The sequence below is a fragment of the Schistocerca americana genome, chromosome 4 (genome assembly GCF_021461395.2).
Source record: "Schistocerca americana isolate TAMUIC-IGC-003095 chromosome 4, iqSchAmer2.1, whole genome shotgun sequence".
Classification (NCBI taxonomy): domain Eukaryota; kingdom Metazoa; phylum Arthropoda; class Insecta; order Orthoptera; family Acrididae; genus Schistocerca; species Schistocerca americana.
In genome coordinates this window covers 606,527,096-606,544,831 of record NC_060122.1, presented here as the reverse complement: position 1 = coordinate 606,544,831, position 17,736 = coordinate 606,527,096, and the positions used below count along the sequence as shown (strand labels likewise).

Below are 17,736 nucleotides of genomic sequence, written 5' to 3'. Positions count from 1 at the left end.
CGTGACACTTAAATCTGTACTCGATGTTAACAAATTTCTCTTCTTCAGAAACGCTTTCCTTGCCATTGCCAGTCTACATTTTATATCCCCTCTACTTCGACCATCATCAGTTATTTTTGTCCCCAAATTGCAAAACTCATTTACTACTTTAAGCCTCTCATTTCCTAATCTAATTCCCGCAGCATCACCCCACGAAAGGCAAAGGTCCCGAGTTCGAGTCTCGGTCCGGCACACAGGTTTAACCTGCCAGGAAGTTTCATGTTCACTACGCTGTTTGTAGTAGCTTACCCGCATTCCTATTTTTTATTCGTTATTAAACCTACTCCTGCATTACCCCTATTTGATTTTCTATTTATAACCCTGTATTCACCTAACCAAAAGTCTTGTTCCTCCCGCCACCGAACTTCACTAATCCCCACTATATCTAACTTTAACCTATCCATTTCCCTTTTTAAATTTTCTAACCTACCTGCCGCGATTAAGGGATCTGACATTCCACGCTCTGATCCGTAGAATGTCAGTTTTTTTTCTCCTGATAACGACGTCCTCCTGAGTAATCTCCGCCCGGAGATGCGAATGGGGGACTAATTTACCTCTGGAATATTTTACCCAAGAGGACGCCATCATCATTTATCCATACAGTAAAGCTGCATGCCCTCGGGAAAAATTACGGCTGTAGTTTCCCATTGCTTTAAGCCGTTCGCAGTACCAGCACAGCAAGGCCATTTTGGTTAGTGTCACAAGGTCAGATAAGTCAATCATCCAGACTGTTGCCCCCTGCAACTACTGAAAAGGCTGCTGCCCCTCTTCAGGAACCACACATTTGTCTGGCTTCTCAACAGATACCCCTCCGTTGTGGTTGCACCTACGGTACGGCTATCTGTATCGCTGAGACACACAAGCCTCCCCACCATCGGCAAGGTCCATGGTTCATGGGGGGAGGAAGATGCCTTTAGTCAACTGTATATATTTTTGTCTTCCTTGTGATTTGTACCCCCAAAGTTTGTGTTAGCATTGTCACTGGTAAATGATACACACTTCTTAGCAATACCCAAATGTTGTAGTGTTTCTGTAATATAATGTGCAACAGTCTTAGATGTTTCATTTGGAGTACATTTTAGATCAATTACTTTTGTTTTTAAACCACAAAGTTTTTAATCAAAATACTAAATAAGAATGAGGAACATTTTTATGTTGCCATGGCTAATTCCATCGGCCGAGACACCAAAACGAGATGTCCCGCTCAAAGCCCACATTGTTACATTCAAGGCATGAGGAGCAATTACATTGTTTATAATGTTTCGTGTTTTTGTTCTGGCTGAAGAGATTTTTTTAGCATCATCTGAATCAAAATAAATTACTTCATCTAATTTTGGCATGCGGTCCATTGACCTGTAGGTAAAATGATGCCTACCATTATGGAATGCTAGTGCTCCTTCTCCAGCAAGAACACAGTCACTTAAAAGGTAAAGTAGATTGGTGTTGCTGAAGTAATATGTTCATCCTAGGCATTGGAGTGCAAGCGTGAAGATTTTTCTTTTGCTTCTGAGTGGTAGTATGATCTTAGATAACTTGGCCACCTAGTGCAAGGAATTTAAAATATTTCAGTGACACATTGACTTGAATTTTGTTTATGTAAATAAATTAAATGATGTTTATGTATGTTATGCAGAACTGGAGAACTTTATGGCCAATTGTTCTCATTCAGTCTTCTGAATATAAACAGATTGAATGACTAAGTACCCATGAAATAAAACCATGACGACAAAAACACTCTGCCGAGGTATTTCTTAAACTTATTGGCCACTGTGATGTAAGTTACAGCTCCACATATTTTACATTCTGCTTTGAATTCAGTTCTCCCTTTCTTGAAGGGAAGGCAAACTATTTGTAAGAAAGAACATCTGAGAATGTACACTTGCATTTAGGCAAACTCACTTGGCTTCAATAAACAGAAAATTACACTCACCCATGAGTACTAAGTATGTGACATGAAACCTATAATGCTAAGCCAAGACAATCGTGAACTGAAAATGCAACACGGAAACTTTAAATAATCAATAGTTGCAGTCACTTATGGATCCATCCATATTAGTAGTGAAAAATCGATAAAATCGGCGAAAGATCAATAGAATGGGAATAACTTCAAATATATATTATTGTGGTCAACTTTGCAATAAAGGAGGACAGTGTAAGAACTCCACCAAGACTCTGGATGAGAGATAAAAAGCAGGACATGTATGGATTTATTCAGATGTCTGGTCACCCTTATGGTGTGTTTCTCTTTTGTTCATGAAGGCTGTGGCCGAAAGCTTTGTGTAAATGTCTTTTAATTATGCCTGCCTGCAACTTAACATGTCTTCTTTACGATAAGTAGCAATCTGTCTGTTTCCTACATTGTTTATATTCCTGTGTGGAGTTTCCATTGTTTGGTGATGTGTCTTTCTGTGACACACAAATAACTTGCAAAAGTTAATCATTTACCTCCCAAAGAAAACGCTGTTGATTTCACTGTTAACTTGGGTGAACAAGGTGGTTATTTGTTTTCCATCTATGCAACTACAGGGTGAGGCAGTGAAACGGCACGATTTCGATAGTGGTTGTCGGGCGCGGAGGGGGGTTGCGAGAGTGGGGGAAGTGACCTTGGGCGTCTAGAGTGGTGGAAGTTTCAGTAGCCAATGCCATGGAGCGTTGGTCGAGTGCGCAACGTGCATATGCCGTAAAGGCATATTACAAAAACGCGGATAGTGTGGTTGGTGCTCAACGCGCCTTTCGTCGTGAATTCAACCTGCCGCCACGGGCTCCCGTGCCATCAAGGAAAGCCATTCTCCTTTGGGTTAAAACCTTTGAAGCTACTGCTAGCACAACAAAGAAAAGAGGCGGCAGCACAAAAACAATCCGGACACCCGAGAACATTAATCGTGTGCGCGAAGCGTTGGGACGAAGTCCGCGAAAATCCGCGAGACGGCACAGCGCAGAACTTGGTCTCAGCAATCGATCAGTAAGACGGATTTTGAAGAGTGACCTTCACTGACACCATATTTAAAAAATGATTGTTTTTAAGTTAAATCTTTAATTTCCACTCTTGTACTTGAGATCCATGTTCAACTATTATGATTTTACTTGTAAATAAATCTTTGGTGGTTTTACAAAATCGTGCCGTTTCACTGCCTCACCCTGTGCTAACAGGTTTTGTTTTCATCTTGTTTGCTTATCTTTACTGAATGTATTTAATCTATTGTAGGGAAAAACAGTATTTGCTGCCACTGAATACGTTTTTCAATACAGTACATAAAATGCATGTATTGTCATAAAATCCATTTTTTAGTGCATATGGTGTCTAAATGATTTGTGCTGTTAGATTTTGTTGTCTTTATCTCAAAGACAATGTTCTCAGATGCTAGAAGTTTTGCATTAATAGTTATTGTAAAGTCTAAAGTTATTTATTTCTCTATAGTTAGGAAATTTTATGGTAAAACTGGGAGACTGTTTTGTAGACCAACATCAGGTGAAGTGTTGTCAAAAGCTCTGCTAGAATAATATCCATGTGATTAATCAGGCTTAACTCCGCTGTTAAGAATGGGTCATAGGTTAGACGCTGTTGACATGACCTTTTAACCCTCAAAGTGATAAAGTTCTTCAAGAGATAGTCTCTCAGTGCAGATATGTCTACAGCCTCAAGACAAGCTGAAGTTGCTGTAGGCCGAATTAAAGTCATACATTCACACTTGAACTCCTCTACGGTTAGTATTTTCTTATTAAAAGTATTGCATTTACTAGTGTCCAATAGCTATAGAATTCAGAACATTTACAGCAAATTTAGTCACTGTGTTCACCTTTCAAGGTCTCTCTCTCTCTCTCTCTCTCTCTCTCTCTCTCTCTCTCTCTCTATGTAGATATATATAATCACTAGTTCTTTCTTTACCTCTTTCACCCTAGTGCGCTTCACAGGTGTAGATATCCATTGTGTAAAGGATACCATAAATGAACATTTTATATCAAAGCATAATTAAAAATGTATTTTTTATTTACAGCAAATTGCTGGTTCTGAGATGAGCACTGCACAAGGTACTAAGAAAGGAATTTCTACCCATGTTCTGGACACTGCCAAAGGAAAACCTGCCAATGGATTGCAGGTCAGCCTTTACCGGTTGATGGGTGGAAAATGGACAATTGTTTCTGAAGGGTAATTTTTACTACATTCATTATGGTAGATGTAATATGTTGTTGGTTTTGTAGGTTTGTAGTATAATGAAGTATCAGATAGATAGACAAAAATATTCTTGTCATATTGCACGTGTAACTAGCTAAAATTGATTCAGTGAAGTGATTAGTTGATAAGAAATTACTTTAGCAAGTTTTGTAGGCTGGAGAATCAATGTAATTCATTTCAGAACTGCCCTTTCATTTAAATCAAAAGAATACTTTATTGTTGAAAGTGTATAAAATTTTAATATACTGTGCTGCACTCAGTCTAATTACCATACCATCCCTAAGAAAGACTTTTAACACAAGCAGTGTGTCCTCAATAGATCACAGAGAAGGCCAACAGAACATACAAACATTGCTAGGTACAGTAGATGTCCTCCTCCATCATTGTTCAAATTTGTTCAGCCATTCAATGGCCACTTCCATAGAAGGGCTGGATTCTGAAGTACCAAGTGCAATTACTTAAGGCATTTAATTCCTACTGAGGTGCACAATTAAATAATTTATTTTTTTTAAAGTGCAGAAATGACCTTATTTCAACTTCAAAGCTAACAGCAGCTGATACCTTATGGAGGCATCCCCTTCACTTTTAATAGTCAACCTTTTTCAGAAGCATATCAACGGACCACAGAAATATTTTTTCAGAATGCTCTTATGTCTTTCATATATAGCTACCAGAAATGAATGATGGCTAGATGACATCCAAAAACAGGCGGAGAAGGGTGGTGGAAATGACTGAAAAAAACGAGTCGGGAAGGGAGAAGTGGTAACTGCACATTCTTATTGTCGAATGCAAATAATATCATAGGCTCAACTAAAATTGTAAATCATTTATTTGTACCATAGACATTTATGTGATACATAAGTGTCTATACTGAGATTTCTGCATTTTCACTAATATGAGTGTTTTAATGTCTCCTACATTATACACTGATAAGCCAACACATTAAGACAGTTTGTTTAACAGCATGTTGGTTGAAGTTTGAAGTACAACAGAGCAGTGATGCTGAGTGACATTGATTCAACATGTCATTGGTAGGTTTCCAGAGGCATGTGGTATCAGAGTCAAAGAACAACTCATGAAATTCCCATAAATTATGAGCTGGTGCTTGCACTCAGCAGCATCCTAAAGGTGTTCCATTGGCTTCAGATCTAGTGAATTTGATGGACAAGGTATCAGCAAGAGTTCACTAGCATGCTCCCCAAACCACTGTAGCATGATTCTGGCCTTGTAACATGGGCTGTTATACTGATGGCAGATACTGTCACGGAGCCTGTGATTTCTACCACAGCTCCCAACAAAACTCAGATGAATTTCTGTCATAGTTTAATATGTCCCGACTGGCATGCACGTGTGGAACAGTGCATGTTTCAAGCAGCCATTCACCTGAGTGAGTGTTATATCCAGGCATCAAGAAATATGTTGTCATCGATCCTTGGTTCGATCTTGAGGATCTCGTGGCTGTTGCAGTCATAATTGACAGTATTGTTGGGTCAGTGTGTGACGTGTTTGCCTACTTTATTTCTTTGTTTGTTGTCCTCAGTGTCGACGTACTGCTTTGATACATTGACTGAAAAATGGGTTGTGGAAGTACAACACTGACTACTTTAAATGATGTAGCCAATAGGTGTACATTCACTGTTCACAACCTGCCCAGTAGTACACAGTTATATGTGGCCAGTGCACTATTGTTTTAACTTTCCATAAGCATCATTAATAGTATGCAGGCAAACCTCCACATACTGCTACACATGTGGAGCAGACACTGTCATTGTTTTAACATACGGCCTAATTGTCAACACTTATTTCACAGTTAAGTTGAAGCATTGTTGTTGTTCTAATCAACACAGGTTTCTGATCTGAAACGAGCCATGGACTGACTGTCTCGGGACCAAAAATTGGGCCCTTATATATCCTCCAATAATAGGTACTGAAACTACACATTGTTTGAAGTTAAATTTACAGAAATTGCAATTAAAACTTAACTCATTAAATTAACTGAATACATCAAAAAATTCAGTCTCTTTAAGAGTTTCTTCTACTACAAGTCTTAGGCCGAATTATTTGTTTAAATCATGAAATTAACAAATATTGTTATGCAGACAATACTTTTGACAAAACTGTTAATTAATTTGGAATTAATTAAGGGCTGGCTTTGCAAACATGTTTTCGAATAGAGCCAAATAAATACTTAAAGAATGCTAGTGTTTCCTCTTCCAAACATTTTTAATTATTATAGAAATTTTATTTGTTTATACACCAACAATTTAAGTTACGAAACAGTCACTGATTTCACCCTATAACAAAAGATACTAACTAGGCATGATTGAATTAAATTAGAAAATCAATTACATTCATAAAACTAAGCACGAAACTAGATCAGGTGCTATATTCTGTAAAACTGGATGCCAACCTTTCTCTTCTATGGAAATGCAGATTATATTCATGTATGTTAATGGTAATTAGTTAAAATTGAAAAAATGAATTTAAGTAGGCAGATGGCAAAACAAGAGGAGAAGTAAAAATATCCCAACTTGCTTTGTCACAAGTGTGGGACCACTTAGGGATTGTTTGCTGCAGAGTGTGCTGAATGCTGTGCTCTGAAACACTTGTGCCTTCACCAACATCGTACTCTGTCATGAGATGTTGCACAGATCACTGCCTAACCTTCTTAATATAGCAGGCAAGCAGTGGTGGTGCATCCATTAAGGCTCTAAGGCTGAGCCTACCCAAAAAATTCAAAACAATTCATCCAAACTGAATTTAATCAGATCTGTTCACATACCCTAATAAATGTTTTCAAATATTGTATGTCTGAGCTTTGTATATGCATCCGTCAGTGTTATAATGCACCACTCCTCTAGCTTTGCAACCAATAGTAGCTCGGAGTTCCATGCTTCTTATGAGCATTCGCAGTAATCCCATTTCTTTCACGTGATGGACTGGGGTTTCTACAGCCTGGATACGGTTTTTAAAAGCTGGTGTTTGATTTGTTTCTACTTCTCACATGCAGGCGGATACACGCATTGGAATGACAAGTCATTCAGCAGTTCCCTAACAACACTACTTTGCATCCTTTACACACTAGCAGCAAGCCAGGTAGAATGAAACACCATAAACTCTTAATTTAAATGTTTACTTAAAACACAAAGAACAAGAAGGCATTCATAATTCATAGAAAATAAATGTGAATGCATCATTGGATGTTGTTCCAAGATGATAGGGAATAGTCTATGTATTTTCATTGTTCCTCAGATTAAAATTTGTATGGTATTGTACTAAACCGGGGACTTAGAAACCATGGAGAGGCTTCGTCCTTCCATAGCCCTCAGTGGTTCACAACTCCATAACAGGCCACAGCAGTCCACCTACCCCATTGCTGCCCCACACCGAACCCAGGGTTATTGTGCGGCTTGGCCCCAGTGGACGCCCACTGAATTTTTAATAGAAAACCCTGCAGTCCTCTCTCGCCTCTCTTTGGAAGATAAACTCCTGGTGAAAGAGTGAAAGCTGATGCCAAGTCTGCCTATTACAAAATCTTATGGAAAATTTGTAAGCTGTTTCCAAACACAATGGTACAATCCCAAACCACAGTTGTGGCAGCATTGTAAGGAACAAACTTTATTGTTATTACTGTGTATTATTTGGAATGGGTAATGATGGTTTGGAATGGCATAAGTGGGGAGAAGGTGAAGAGAGTCTTCAAAATTTCCTTTCAAAAGCTGAAGAGCATGGATGTTCCATTTCACATATAACAGCAGCTGTTAAATACAATCAGCTAGGTACAGTAAGAATTGACCATGCTCTTTCAAAAACAACACGTCTGGAGGCTTTGAATTGTAATGAGAAGGGTGATCAAAAGAGAAGTATTATGGAGAGACTTACTTTGACTGTCTGCTTTTTAGTACAGCAAGATTTAGCTCTTCAAGGTCATGACGAGTCTGAGGTGTCACTAAATAAAGAAAATTATTTAGAACTTTTGGATTTCTTAGTGGAAAAAAAAACCATACATGAAAGATATGTAACATCCGATGGAGTATTTAAAGGCACTTCCTCTGACACACAGAATGAATTAAAAGCTTGTATTATGGATTTTGTTAAAGAACAAATTTCAAGTGAAATTAAAAATATTCCCTTTTATATCAGTACAAGCTGACGAAACAATGGATATCTCAATTAGAAGTCAAATGAGTGTAATTTTTTATTTTGCAAATAACGAATCAGGATAAATACAAGAGAGAAACATAGAGTTTTATGACATATCCAAAGACCGGAATGCACAAGGCATAGCCAGTGTTTAGTTTCAAGTGCTAAACAGTTGGAACATTGAAAAACAAATTAGTATCACAAATATACTGTAGCTGCAGTGCAGTGGTAGGGAAAAATTGTGGTGTCCATTCGGTGTCCATTCATGCACATCAGTTGAACTTGGCCTCCTGCATGCTTAAAAAAAATTTTTTTTTTTTAAATTACACACGCGAAAACTTTTGTAGCAAATCTATCAGGATTTCACGCAATTTTTAACCGTTCCAGCAAAAGAATTGAACTTCTAAGGGAAAGGGGAGCTAAACTACCAAGTCATTATGAAACAAGGTAGAATTTTCATTCACGCAGTGTACAAATCATTAATCTTCACTATACAAACTGAGAACAGCGTTTAATGATGTGAGGAACAATGAAGGGTGGGATGATAATTCTTTTCACCGAGCAGTTGGGCTAAATAGTATACTGGATAATTAAACTTTTCTTTTTCTACTGCAGTTGTACAATACAATTTTCCAGCATACAAGTATTTTGTTGGCCAGCTTGCAAAGTAAAACTGTGGACATAAGATGCTGTAAGCTCAAAATTGAAAACTGCATTAAGACTGTTGAAAGACTAAGATGTGAGGAAATTATTCTGAAATACATAGTGGAAGCTAAGAGCCTTATAAATTATGATGTTTACGCCCAGAAAAGGGACTGGAGGATAGAACTAATATATAAGAAATGTAACGGTGAGTTACTCTGTGTTGTATTTTTATTTATATGAAGGTGTTTAATACTTTTTGTATTTATTTATAACAATTTCTGTAGTCATTTCAATCCTATTAGAAATCTGTAATTGAGGTACTTTTGCAGTGTTTCTATTTCACAAGTCTTTGTTTTAAGATTTTTTCTTGTTTTGAAAATCGTAATCCTCAGCCTACCGTACAAAAATTGCAACACTTCACCACTGCAGGGAAGCCACTGGCCTCCATGATCTGTGATGAGGTGTGAATGTCCAACACATTGTCGCCTTTGTGGTTTCAACGTCATTTTCCAAATGCTCAGTCCCGGGTGCCATGTCATAACATTTTATCCTCTTTCATGACAACAATATGGAAGGGTAAGATTGCTACCCGCAACATAGAGGTGGCGTTGAGTTACAGATGGGTACAAGGAAATGACTGCTAAAATATTAAGCTTATGGACAAAGTCCTTCTCCCGAAATAGATAACGTACATGCACTCTCAGAACCACAACTCACATGCAGCCATTGTCACCAGGTGTCACAGCCCAGGCTAATCTTTCAATCTAGTGACTGAGGTCTGCAATTTTTCAAAGGCATTTTCTTTTTAGTTTAGGAGATGTGTGCAAACTGCCTTCTGTGATTAGAATTTTTGCTTACACTGTGTTGTGGCACTTTCTGCAATGAGTGATTACTCCACGTTGTGAAGTGTGATCTGACATTTTTAGGGTGACCTGTTTCACTTCCAAGTTTCCATAAAGGGGGAAGATGTTTGTGACATGTAGTAGTTGACTAAGTGTCAGGACATCACACTGTATGCGATATTATTACAATGTGTGCAGATGGGAGAACTCCTTGCACGCATCACTGTAGGAAGAGACAACAAGTGAGCATCTCCACCTGCTGTGTGGGGCCATTTGTTGCATTGCATCATGCTTTGAAGGTGTTCAGAAGACAAGGACAAAAAGAAAAAAAGTCACAGTTACAATAGATGGTGTAAGAAATAGCTGTTGAGTTGGCTTATGTTAAGATATACATCTTGTCATGCTTCTTCACATGCTGCATGTGTTAAAGAAGATCTCTTAACCAGCTTAATATATGAAACAATGTTCTGAAAGACAATATTGCTGTAAGAGAAAGTTTTAATGAAGAAGATTTAAAGTTCAGTTGTTTATATCATTCATGTTTCCAGGTAGACAAATAATGCTTTCTTTCAGCTCCCATCCACACTCAAGAAGACAAAGTCTTGTGAAGACTGTTGGAGCATGGTTGGATGGAATTGGCTAGCAGGTCCACCTCGGCAAATATCAAGGGAGGCAACCGAAAGAAATTTTATTAAAAAAAAATCTACCGATATCAAACATAAGAGAGTTACAGATTGCACATGGGCAATGTAGCACTGATGCCCCACCACAAACCATCGCAGTTCGATCTCATGATGGTGACCTAGGTGAATAACATGTATTAACAGTACTAAAAAAAGAGAGAAGAAGAAAATTTTATGCAAATTTCGTTGAAATAATTTGGGAAAATCCATGTTGCCAAGGACAACCGATACTAACAACAACAAAAGAAAAAAAGACTAAATGTATGTAGTGTAGAGTAATAAATTGAAGTATAAAAAGAAAAGTAATATCAAATACTACCTAAAAGAAGAATTTAAGACAATTGAATGAAAAAGGAGTTTGAGATTATACTTCGTTGTCCACAGCAACTTGGACAACAACAGTAAATACAACTGTGTTCAAGTCAAACTAGACACTGGAACACTAGTAGGTTTCATCATTTGTCTAAGAAGATTTCCTGTCTTGGGTCAGAGGGCTACCACTATCTCAGCAGTCCACAACACTGCTACAGCAGGCAATGATTGACACAACGGCAACTAATCTTCACACACTGTCAGCGGCGCAGTTCATAGACATGCTGCATTGGCTACATGTTTGCCACTCACCGGCATCACACTGCAACAACCTGTTTTCATCATTTGGTGAGAATACTCAGACCAGAACGTAGATTTCGTGTCCTGTGTTTATGTTTGAATTGGTGTAGGAAGGCGGATAAGAAGTGTTCGTATTAAAATACTTTTAAATCTAAATATTTATTTTTGGTTATAGTTTTATGCCAGTTCTGACTACGAAGATTGAGGAGTTGATGGCTCTTTTTGAGACTGAAGGAGAGAAACTAAAAATATTAGACAGAGTTAGATGATTTGAAAAGTCAAGGTGAGGAAATGGCAACAAAAGTATACTCCTCAAATGATAAAAATTCTAATATAGAAGCTACCTTATTAAAGGGACCAAAGAAGTACAGACAATATATGTATTAAATACACATAGATTTTGTTTTTGATATATTATAAATTATACTGTCATTTATGGTATTGTTTGGTAACATGTTAGAAACATCTGATAAACGAGGGGTAGAGGAAGGGAAAATGTTCCCTAAAGGAGATCATGTTGTGCTAACATGTAAGTTAAATGTGATAACTTCATACTGTTGTACTCCTTAAAGTTTTAAATAGAGAATATGTTGTGCTAGGAGAGTTTAAAATATTTAAAATAAGAGCAACAATACTTGAGGTAACTCATAGAAGTGAACAGTGTACAGGCATTATTGACTCTCTTAAAATGATCAGTGGCGTGAAATATGGTAATATAAGTAACAAACTCTTAAGTAATACCAGCACTGAGTTACCAAATGAAAAGAAGTACAAGTATGAATGTGAATTTAGAGGAGCATGGGAAGTAACTGTATAGTGACCAAGAGGGGTCAAAAGGTTAAGGAACAGCATCTTCATTTGGATGAATAGCAAAAGAGAGTAGGATGCTTTGCATATTGGTGAGTGTTTGTCATGCAGTGGTTCCTATACAATAAATATGTTGGAGAGTAAAGGGTATGCGACCCATGGAAGGGATAGCCTATGCCTAGAGAGAGAAATTCACAGAAGAAGTGACATGAACTGAAAAGGTCTGTCAACTTGCTTAGTATATGAGATTGGATTATGAGAAAGACGATGTTGTTGTGTGAATGAAGAAGATTCAAAGTTCAGTTGTTTGTCATTCAAGTGGTTTGGAAGATAAATAATGTTCATTTCAGCATCCACCCATGCACAAGAAGACAAAGTACTACGAACACTGTTTTGAGCGCAGTTGAATGGAACTGTCTAGCAGGTCCACCTCAGCATACACAAATAAAGGCTGCTGAAAAGAAATTTTACTAAATAAATCTACTGATATCAAACACAAGATGGTTACAGATACGTACCAGGAAATGTGACACCAATACCACATCAAGAACCATTGGAGTTCCATTTCAGCTGCTTATTCTTGCATGGAAGATACACTCTGGTCCATTAAACCGCCAGGAGTAGGAGACATTGATGTTGACATCTCTATGAAGAAAAAGTCATTAGTTGATGGCCCTGATACAGAAGAGACATTGTAAAGTGCTAATACTGAATAGCTTGGGGCTGTAAGCAACTGTAAAGTGCCCATGTACACATTGTAACATCAGTTGAATACACATTGTGCAAAGAAGAAGAGTTTGAGATCATTCAGTAGTAGCTGGTCTTTTAACTAACTTTTCAGGCTGACACTGGCCTTGCAATGGAGGAAAAGGTGTCTGAACCCAAAATATCTAGGCCACAGTACTTCTACACCTGGTGTCAGGTGCAAGAAGGTGAAATTTTTCAAAGTCATTTTCTTTTTAGTTTAGGAGATGTGTGCAAACTGCCTTCTGTGATTAGAATTTTTGCTTACACTGTGTTGTGGCACTGTGGTGACCATAAAATATACACCCAAACGGACTGTTACAGATATGGTCACATTGCACAGAAACCATTTCAGGGTGTATATGACCTGGGACAACCAGGAGATCCAGGAAAAACCCGGGAATTTTTTCATCTGGGAGAAAACCGGGAAAAACCCAGGATTTTTTTAGAATTCCGGCAATTTTTCATTGTTTTAGTTCTCAGTTGAATTTTCGTAATTTTGACCGGTAAGAACCAATACTCTAACAAAGAATATTACTGTAACCCGCTACTGCAGAATAATACTTCAACAATAAAACGTGAATGAGAGAAAAAAACGAAGATTACTTAAATTTGCAAAGGAAAGACCATATACAACAACAACACACAGTGCTCATGCAAGTGCCCGCCAACTGCAAAATGTGTCAAAGGCTTTAGGAAGACCATGCAATGCTTCATAACAGAAAATTGCCTCCGATGAGCGTGAAGTCGCAACTGTTTACATTAGATTTGTTTTAGCAGTTACAAGTGGGCGCATGTGCAGTTGAGTCGCGTTTGAGTAGTAGAGTCTCCCGCTTCTGGCTACAGAAATGTGGCTGTTGGCTGTGCAAGCAGTCGCAGCAAGCAGTTAGATGCTACCGCAAAAAGGGGGCGCCAAATTCATATTCTTAAGGCGGGAAAAAACTTGTTTCACAAAGTGCCTACCATCCAGCGCATGTTTGTCTATCGATTATTAATATGATTTTGAAACGCTTCCCTGTTGGTTTTTGAACATTTTTGAACACTTTTAAGTTGATTTCTGAATGAATCATAAGTTGATTTTTAAATGCATGCATAGTATACGTGATGTCTCTGACAGGAGAATCCTCTTCACATCTAGAAATAAACTTTCTGCAGACAAAAGGGGGTAGGGCTATACGAACTGAGCGGAGTAAAGCCAAACGGATGAATACTACTCACTGTCTGATTATGTGGTTGATTGGGTTTACGAATGATCAGTGTTGTTACAATTACTAGCGAAATCCATAGATTCACACTACCTGAATGGAAATAATTGACTGACAGGAATAACAGGTAAGAAAGATTACGTATTATCTTCTCGGTGTATCCAAGAAAATGAAATTTTGACAGAAAATTTTTGACCAGATCACTACACTAGTAAGGACGAGTAGTGCAGTCCCCGGATGGCAGCCGCTTAAGTTCTATTCTGGGAGTAATGTGTTGTACGAACACGTATAACGCCTAACTGGAAAATAATCGCGGGATAACTAAACCTGTGATTCCGGCAGGGTTAGTGAAGTTAATCGACAAACAAATTTTGACAATGGCACGAATAGCTACAGAATTTGTGATGACAAGATTGTTTGTTACAATGGGGAAGGAGAAGAAATGGGGACATAAAACAAATTATGGAAGAAAAAGACGATTCCAAATTTGTACAAAAAATTTTTAATACTACTTTTCCATCTCGTGCTTGAGAAACTGGTGCGTATGAATGAAATGTGAAACTATTTCCTAACATAAAGCTTTTTGCTTGTAATAGGCCTAATAGGCATTTGATATTGGTACTTACTGAATTATATTCTGTCGTGTTATAAAAATGGGCATTTGTGCCAGAACAGTCTCATTTATTTGCTGTGTGTTACAAAATTGCTACCATATTACAAAGGCCTATTTTGTTTTATCTAGCAAACAGTGACAAAATAGTCTTAATCAGATCGAGAAACCACACCAGTCTTGGGTATTATTTGTGTTAACAGCTTTTTCAGTATTAGACAACGACTTTCCGATTTTTCATGTAGCAAAACGTTTGACGAACTTTGAGGTAATAGATTCTTTCGCAGAAAGGAAAGCGCGCCATGTAAAGCTGTGGCAAGATTAGAGAGGAAAAAAGTGCTATGAACTAAGGATTGAAGAAATGTGTAATTTCTTGCTTATCTCTTGTCTTTATTGGTTTTATGTATTCTATATTTAATTTTATTTCAGACAAAACAGCAAGTTATTAGCTAACAGGCAATAAAGAGTTCAAATTTTCTGAAGAGTTCTTGTTCTCCCGATTACAAATAATCCCATCGGCTATTAATTGTGAGAAAAAAAAAAAAGAGGCCCAGGTCAAACCGGCCGACTGGGAGCAGGAGAGGCACCACAGGACATTTCAATTTCCACTGTCCTGAATATAGTTTGATGGCATCCATTACAAAATATACACGTTTCAATTCCACAGAGCAAAATATAGTGATTTGTGGTAGAAGAATGCTATATGAAGAGGCGTGGCACTGCACTTTGACATACTTAAGACCAAATAATATGTCTTGCATTTCCTCGAACACACGTGTTATGTTTCAGACTTTTCAGAAAGATGTGCACTACAAGATGGACATGTTTTTGAAAATTCGATTTTTTTGGTATTGACCAGGTTCGCAAATATCGTAGATCCGGGGCCGTTGTGCAGAGCAGTCCAAGTTATAGTGGGTAGTCTCCACGTGACCTGTGTTTACATTTAGTGATTTTGCTGTTTCCCCTTCGTTTACTCTCGCATCAAATGACAACAAAATGGATATCTGTGACAGGGAGCTATCAAGTGAATTAAAATACATTCACATAATTGCGGAGGGCTAAAATATGTCATTAGTTTCAGATTTTGTTTTATTTCCCCTTCCTGACAGTCGAGCATTAATCGCCTTGCGGGACAATGAAGTTATTTTTCTCTGTTTGCTAATGAAATTTGACTTTTATTAACCTTTTCCGCAGAGGCAGTCAATGTATTTGAAACGAAATGTTTAACCCTCTAACGGTAAGGTGAAGTTTCCTGACATAAATGGTAAGGTGGGGTTGGATCAGACCCCACCCTCCAAATATCGATTTTTTGGGGTAAAATAAAAAATGAATAATGGGAAAAAGTTTTATTATCAATTAAACGCATATAATATTTGTTGTAACAACAAGTTTTTTTTTTTAAATTTCATTTTACAGTCAATAAGTAAGAATATAAAGTACTTTGGAAAAAAATAGGAGCTTGATCACAAAAAAATACTTAATAGAAATATTCTCTATAAAATTATTGAAAACATGGTAAAAATCAATAGATTCAGTCATCAACTGGGAACTTGAGTGCTTTAGAAATTCTAAAGATAGTAACTAAATGAGAAACATCTCTTACTAATTGTAGAAAATAATTATAGTGTCAGCAGTTTCGAAATATAAAGTTCTCCATAATAAATGTCTTTGTACACATAATGTAATAGGAACAAATAATAAATGTATAATGTTATCCTAGAAACGATCACATACAGCCCTGAAAATACGTATTTGGCACAATTTATCACATCTCAGTTTCTTTAAAGTCAGGGCATATAATAACTTTATGCTCCCCACATATAGAACGATTACACTTTACACTTACTACGAAAAGCATTCCCCTTCCTATCTTTTGATCCGTCACAAAAATCACATCTTCTTTTCTTTAGTGGCTGTGCTTAGGCAGGCTTGTCTAATTTGATTGGTTCTTTTTTCAAAAGTTTTCCAATAGACGAATGGAGCTCACGGGGAAGATGTGTGTTATTCAACCTCTTTCCCATAATAGGTTTTGTCAAAGAGAGCACAAGATTTTTGAGAAATGATATACTTGCGTCATTTGAAAAGCTGTCCATTCTGCTATTGCTTTTGGAAATGATAAAACTATTTATAGCAGCGATGTCTTAAATAGCATAAAAGTACCGCATGGGCCATCTTCTCAATTTTCTTTTTGTGGTCCTGCTGTGGCAAAGCATATCTAATACATCGACCCCTCCTTTAGTTAGATTGTAGAACTCCACAATTTCAGGCTTATTTGATTTTTCATTTATCTCTCCAGAGAAGAGCATAGACGATACCAGTAAAACGTTTTTCTTTTTCTTTGGGGTAAATGACACCAAAGTTTTGTCGTCCTGATACATCAATGTTGAAGAGCCTACTGGAGTGGAAAGCAGCATTGATGGTGGTATTTGCGGTTTGTTCCTCCTCAATGTCTTTTGGAGGAGGGCGTCAGTCACCTCCAGTGAGGAGAACCAATTGTCCGCTGAAATGTTTCTATTAGAACCCCTGATAGATTCCGTCAGGCGCAAAACATACTGGGCAGGTAAAGGCAAATCTCCAGGTCTCCTCTTTATTCTGTTGTCCTTTCCAGTGTATGGAATGCCACGCAAAAAATAGAATGTCCTTGCGTCGCATAGTGACATTATTTTCAACCAATATTTGTCAGGTTTCCATGGAATGGACAGGCACCCCGAAAACTCAAGTCTCATCTACTGTCACATATTCAGATGGACTATAATTTTTTTCACTGTTAAATTCAAACATGTCCCACACTTCTCTGAAAGTCGCAAATTTGTCGTTGATTTTCTGGCCTCTCTGGTGGCTTTATCATCGAAGCGGAGGTTTTCTAGAAGAAATGCAAACCTTTTCTTGCACTTAGTGCAACGGAATACCGGAGGTCCATAGATTGCTGAGAACATCTCATCTACACTGAGCATAGAATTTTTTAGGACACCTTATTTCAACGCTCTCTGTTGGTGAATGAACCCACTGGACCGTATTGTACTTTTGCCTAGATTTCTCAATTTCAAGATTTGCGTACAAAACAATTTTTTCCATAATTTTCGAATCTATAATTAATAAAAATTTTCCAATTCACTAGTGACCCCCCCTTGTTTCCCCACGTGGGCCAGGGAGATGAGTAATAATATTTGACGCTGGTGTCCTCGAAAATTTTGAATGGATGGTGTGTTGGTCCATATTGTCTCTAAGTCTT

General features: G+C 37.6%; 1 protein-coding gene across 3 annotated transcripts in view; it reads left to right on the top strand.

The window, feature by feature from the left end:
* The window catches only part of LOC124612448, a 76,843-nt gene that overhangs the window by 45,573 nt on the left and 13,534 nt on the right, over positions 1-17,736 (top strand). For all 3 annotated transcript variants that reach the window (XM_047140669.1, XM_047140668.1, XM_047140670.1), the window contains one exon: positions 4,035-4,186. In XM_047140669.1, coding sequence (XP_046996625.1) covers positions 4,035-4,186 — 152 coding nt within the window. The remainder of the gene's footprint in view (positions 1-4,034; positions 4,187-17,736) is intronic.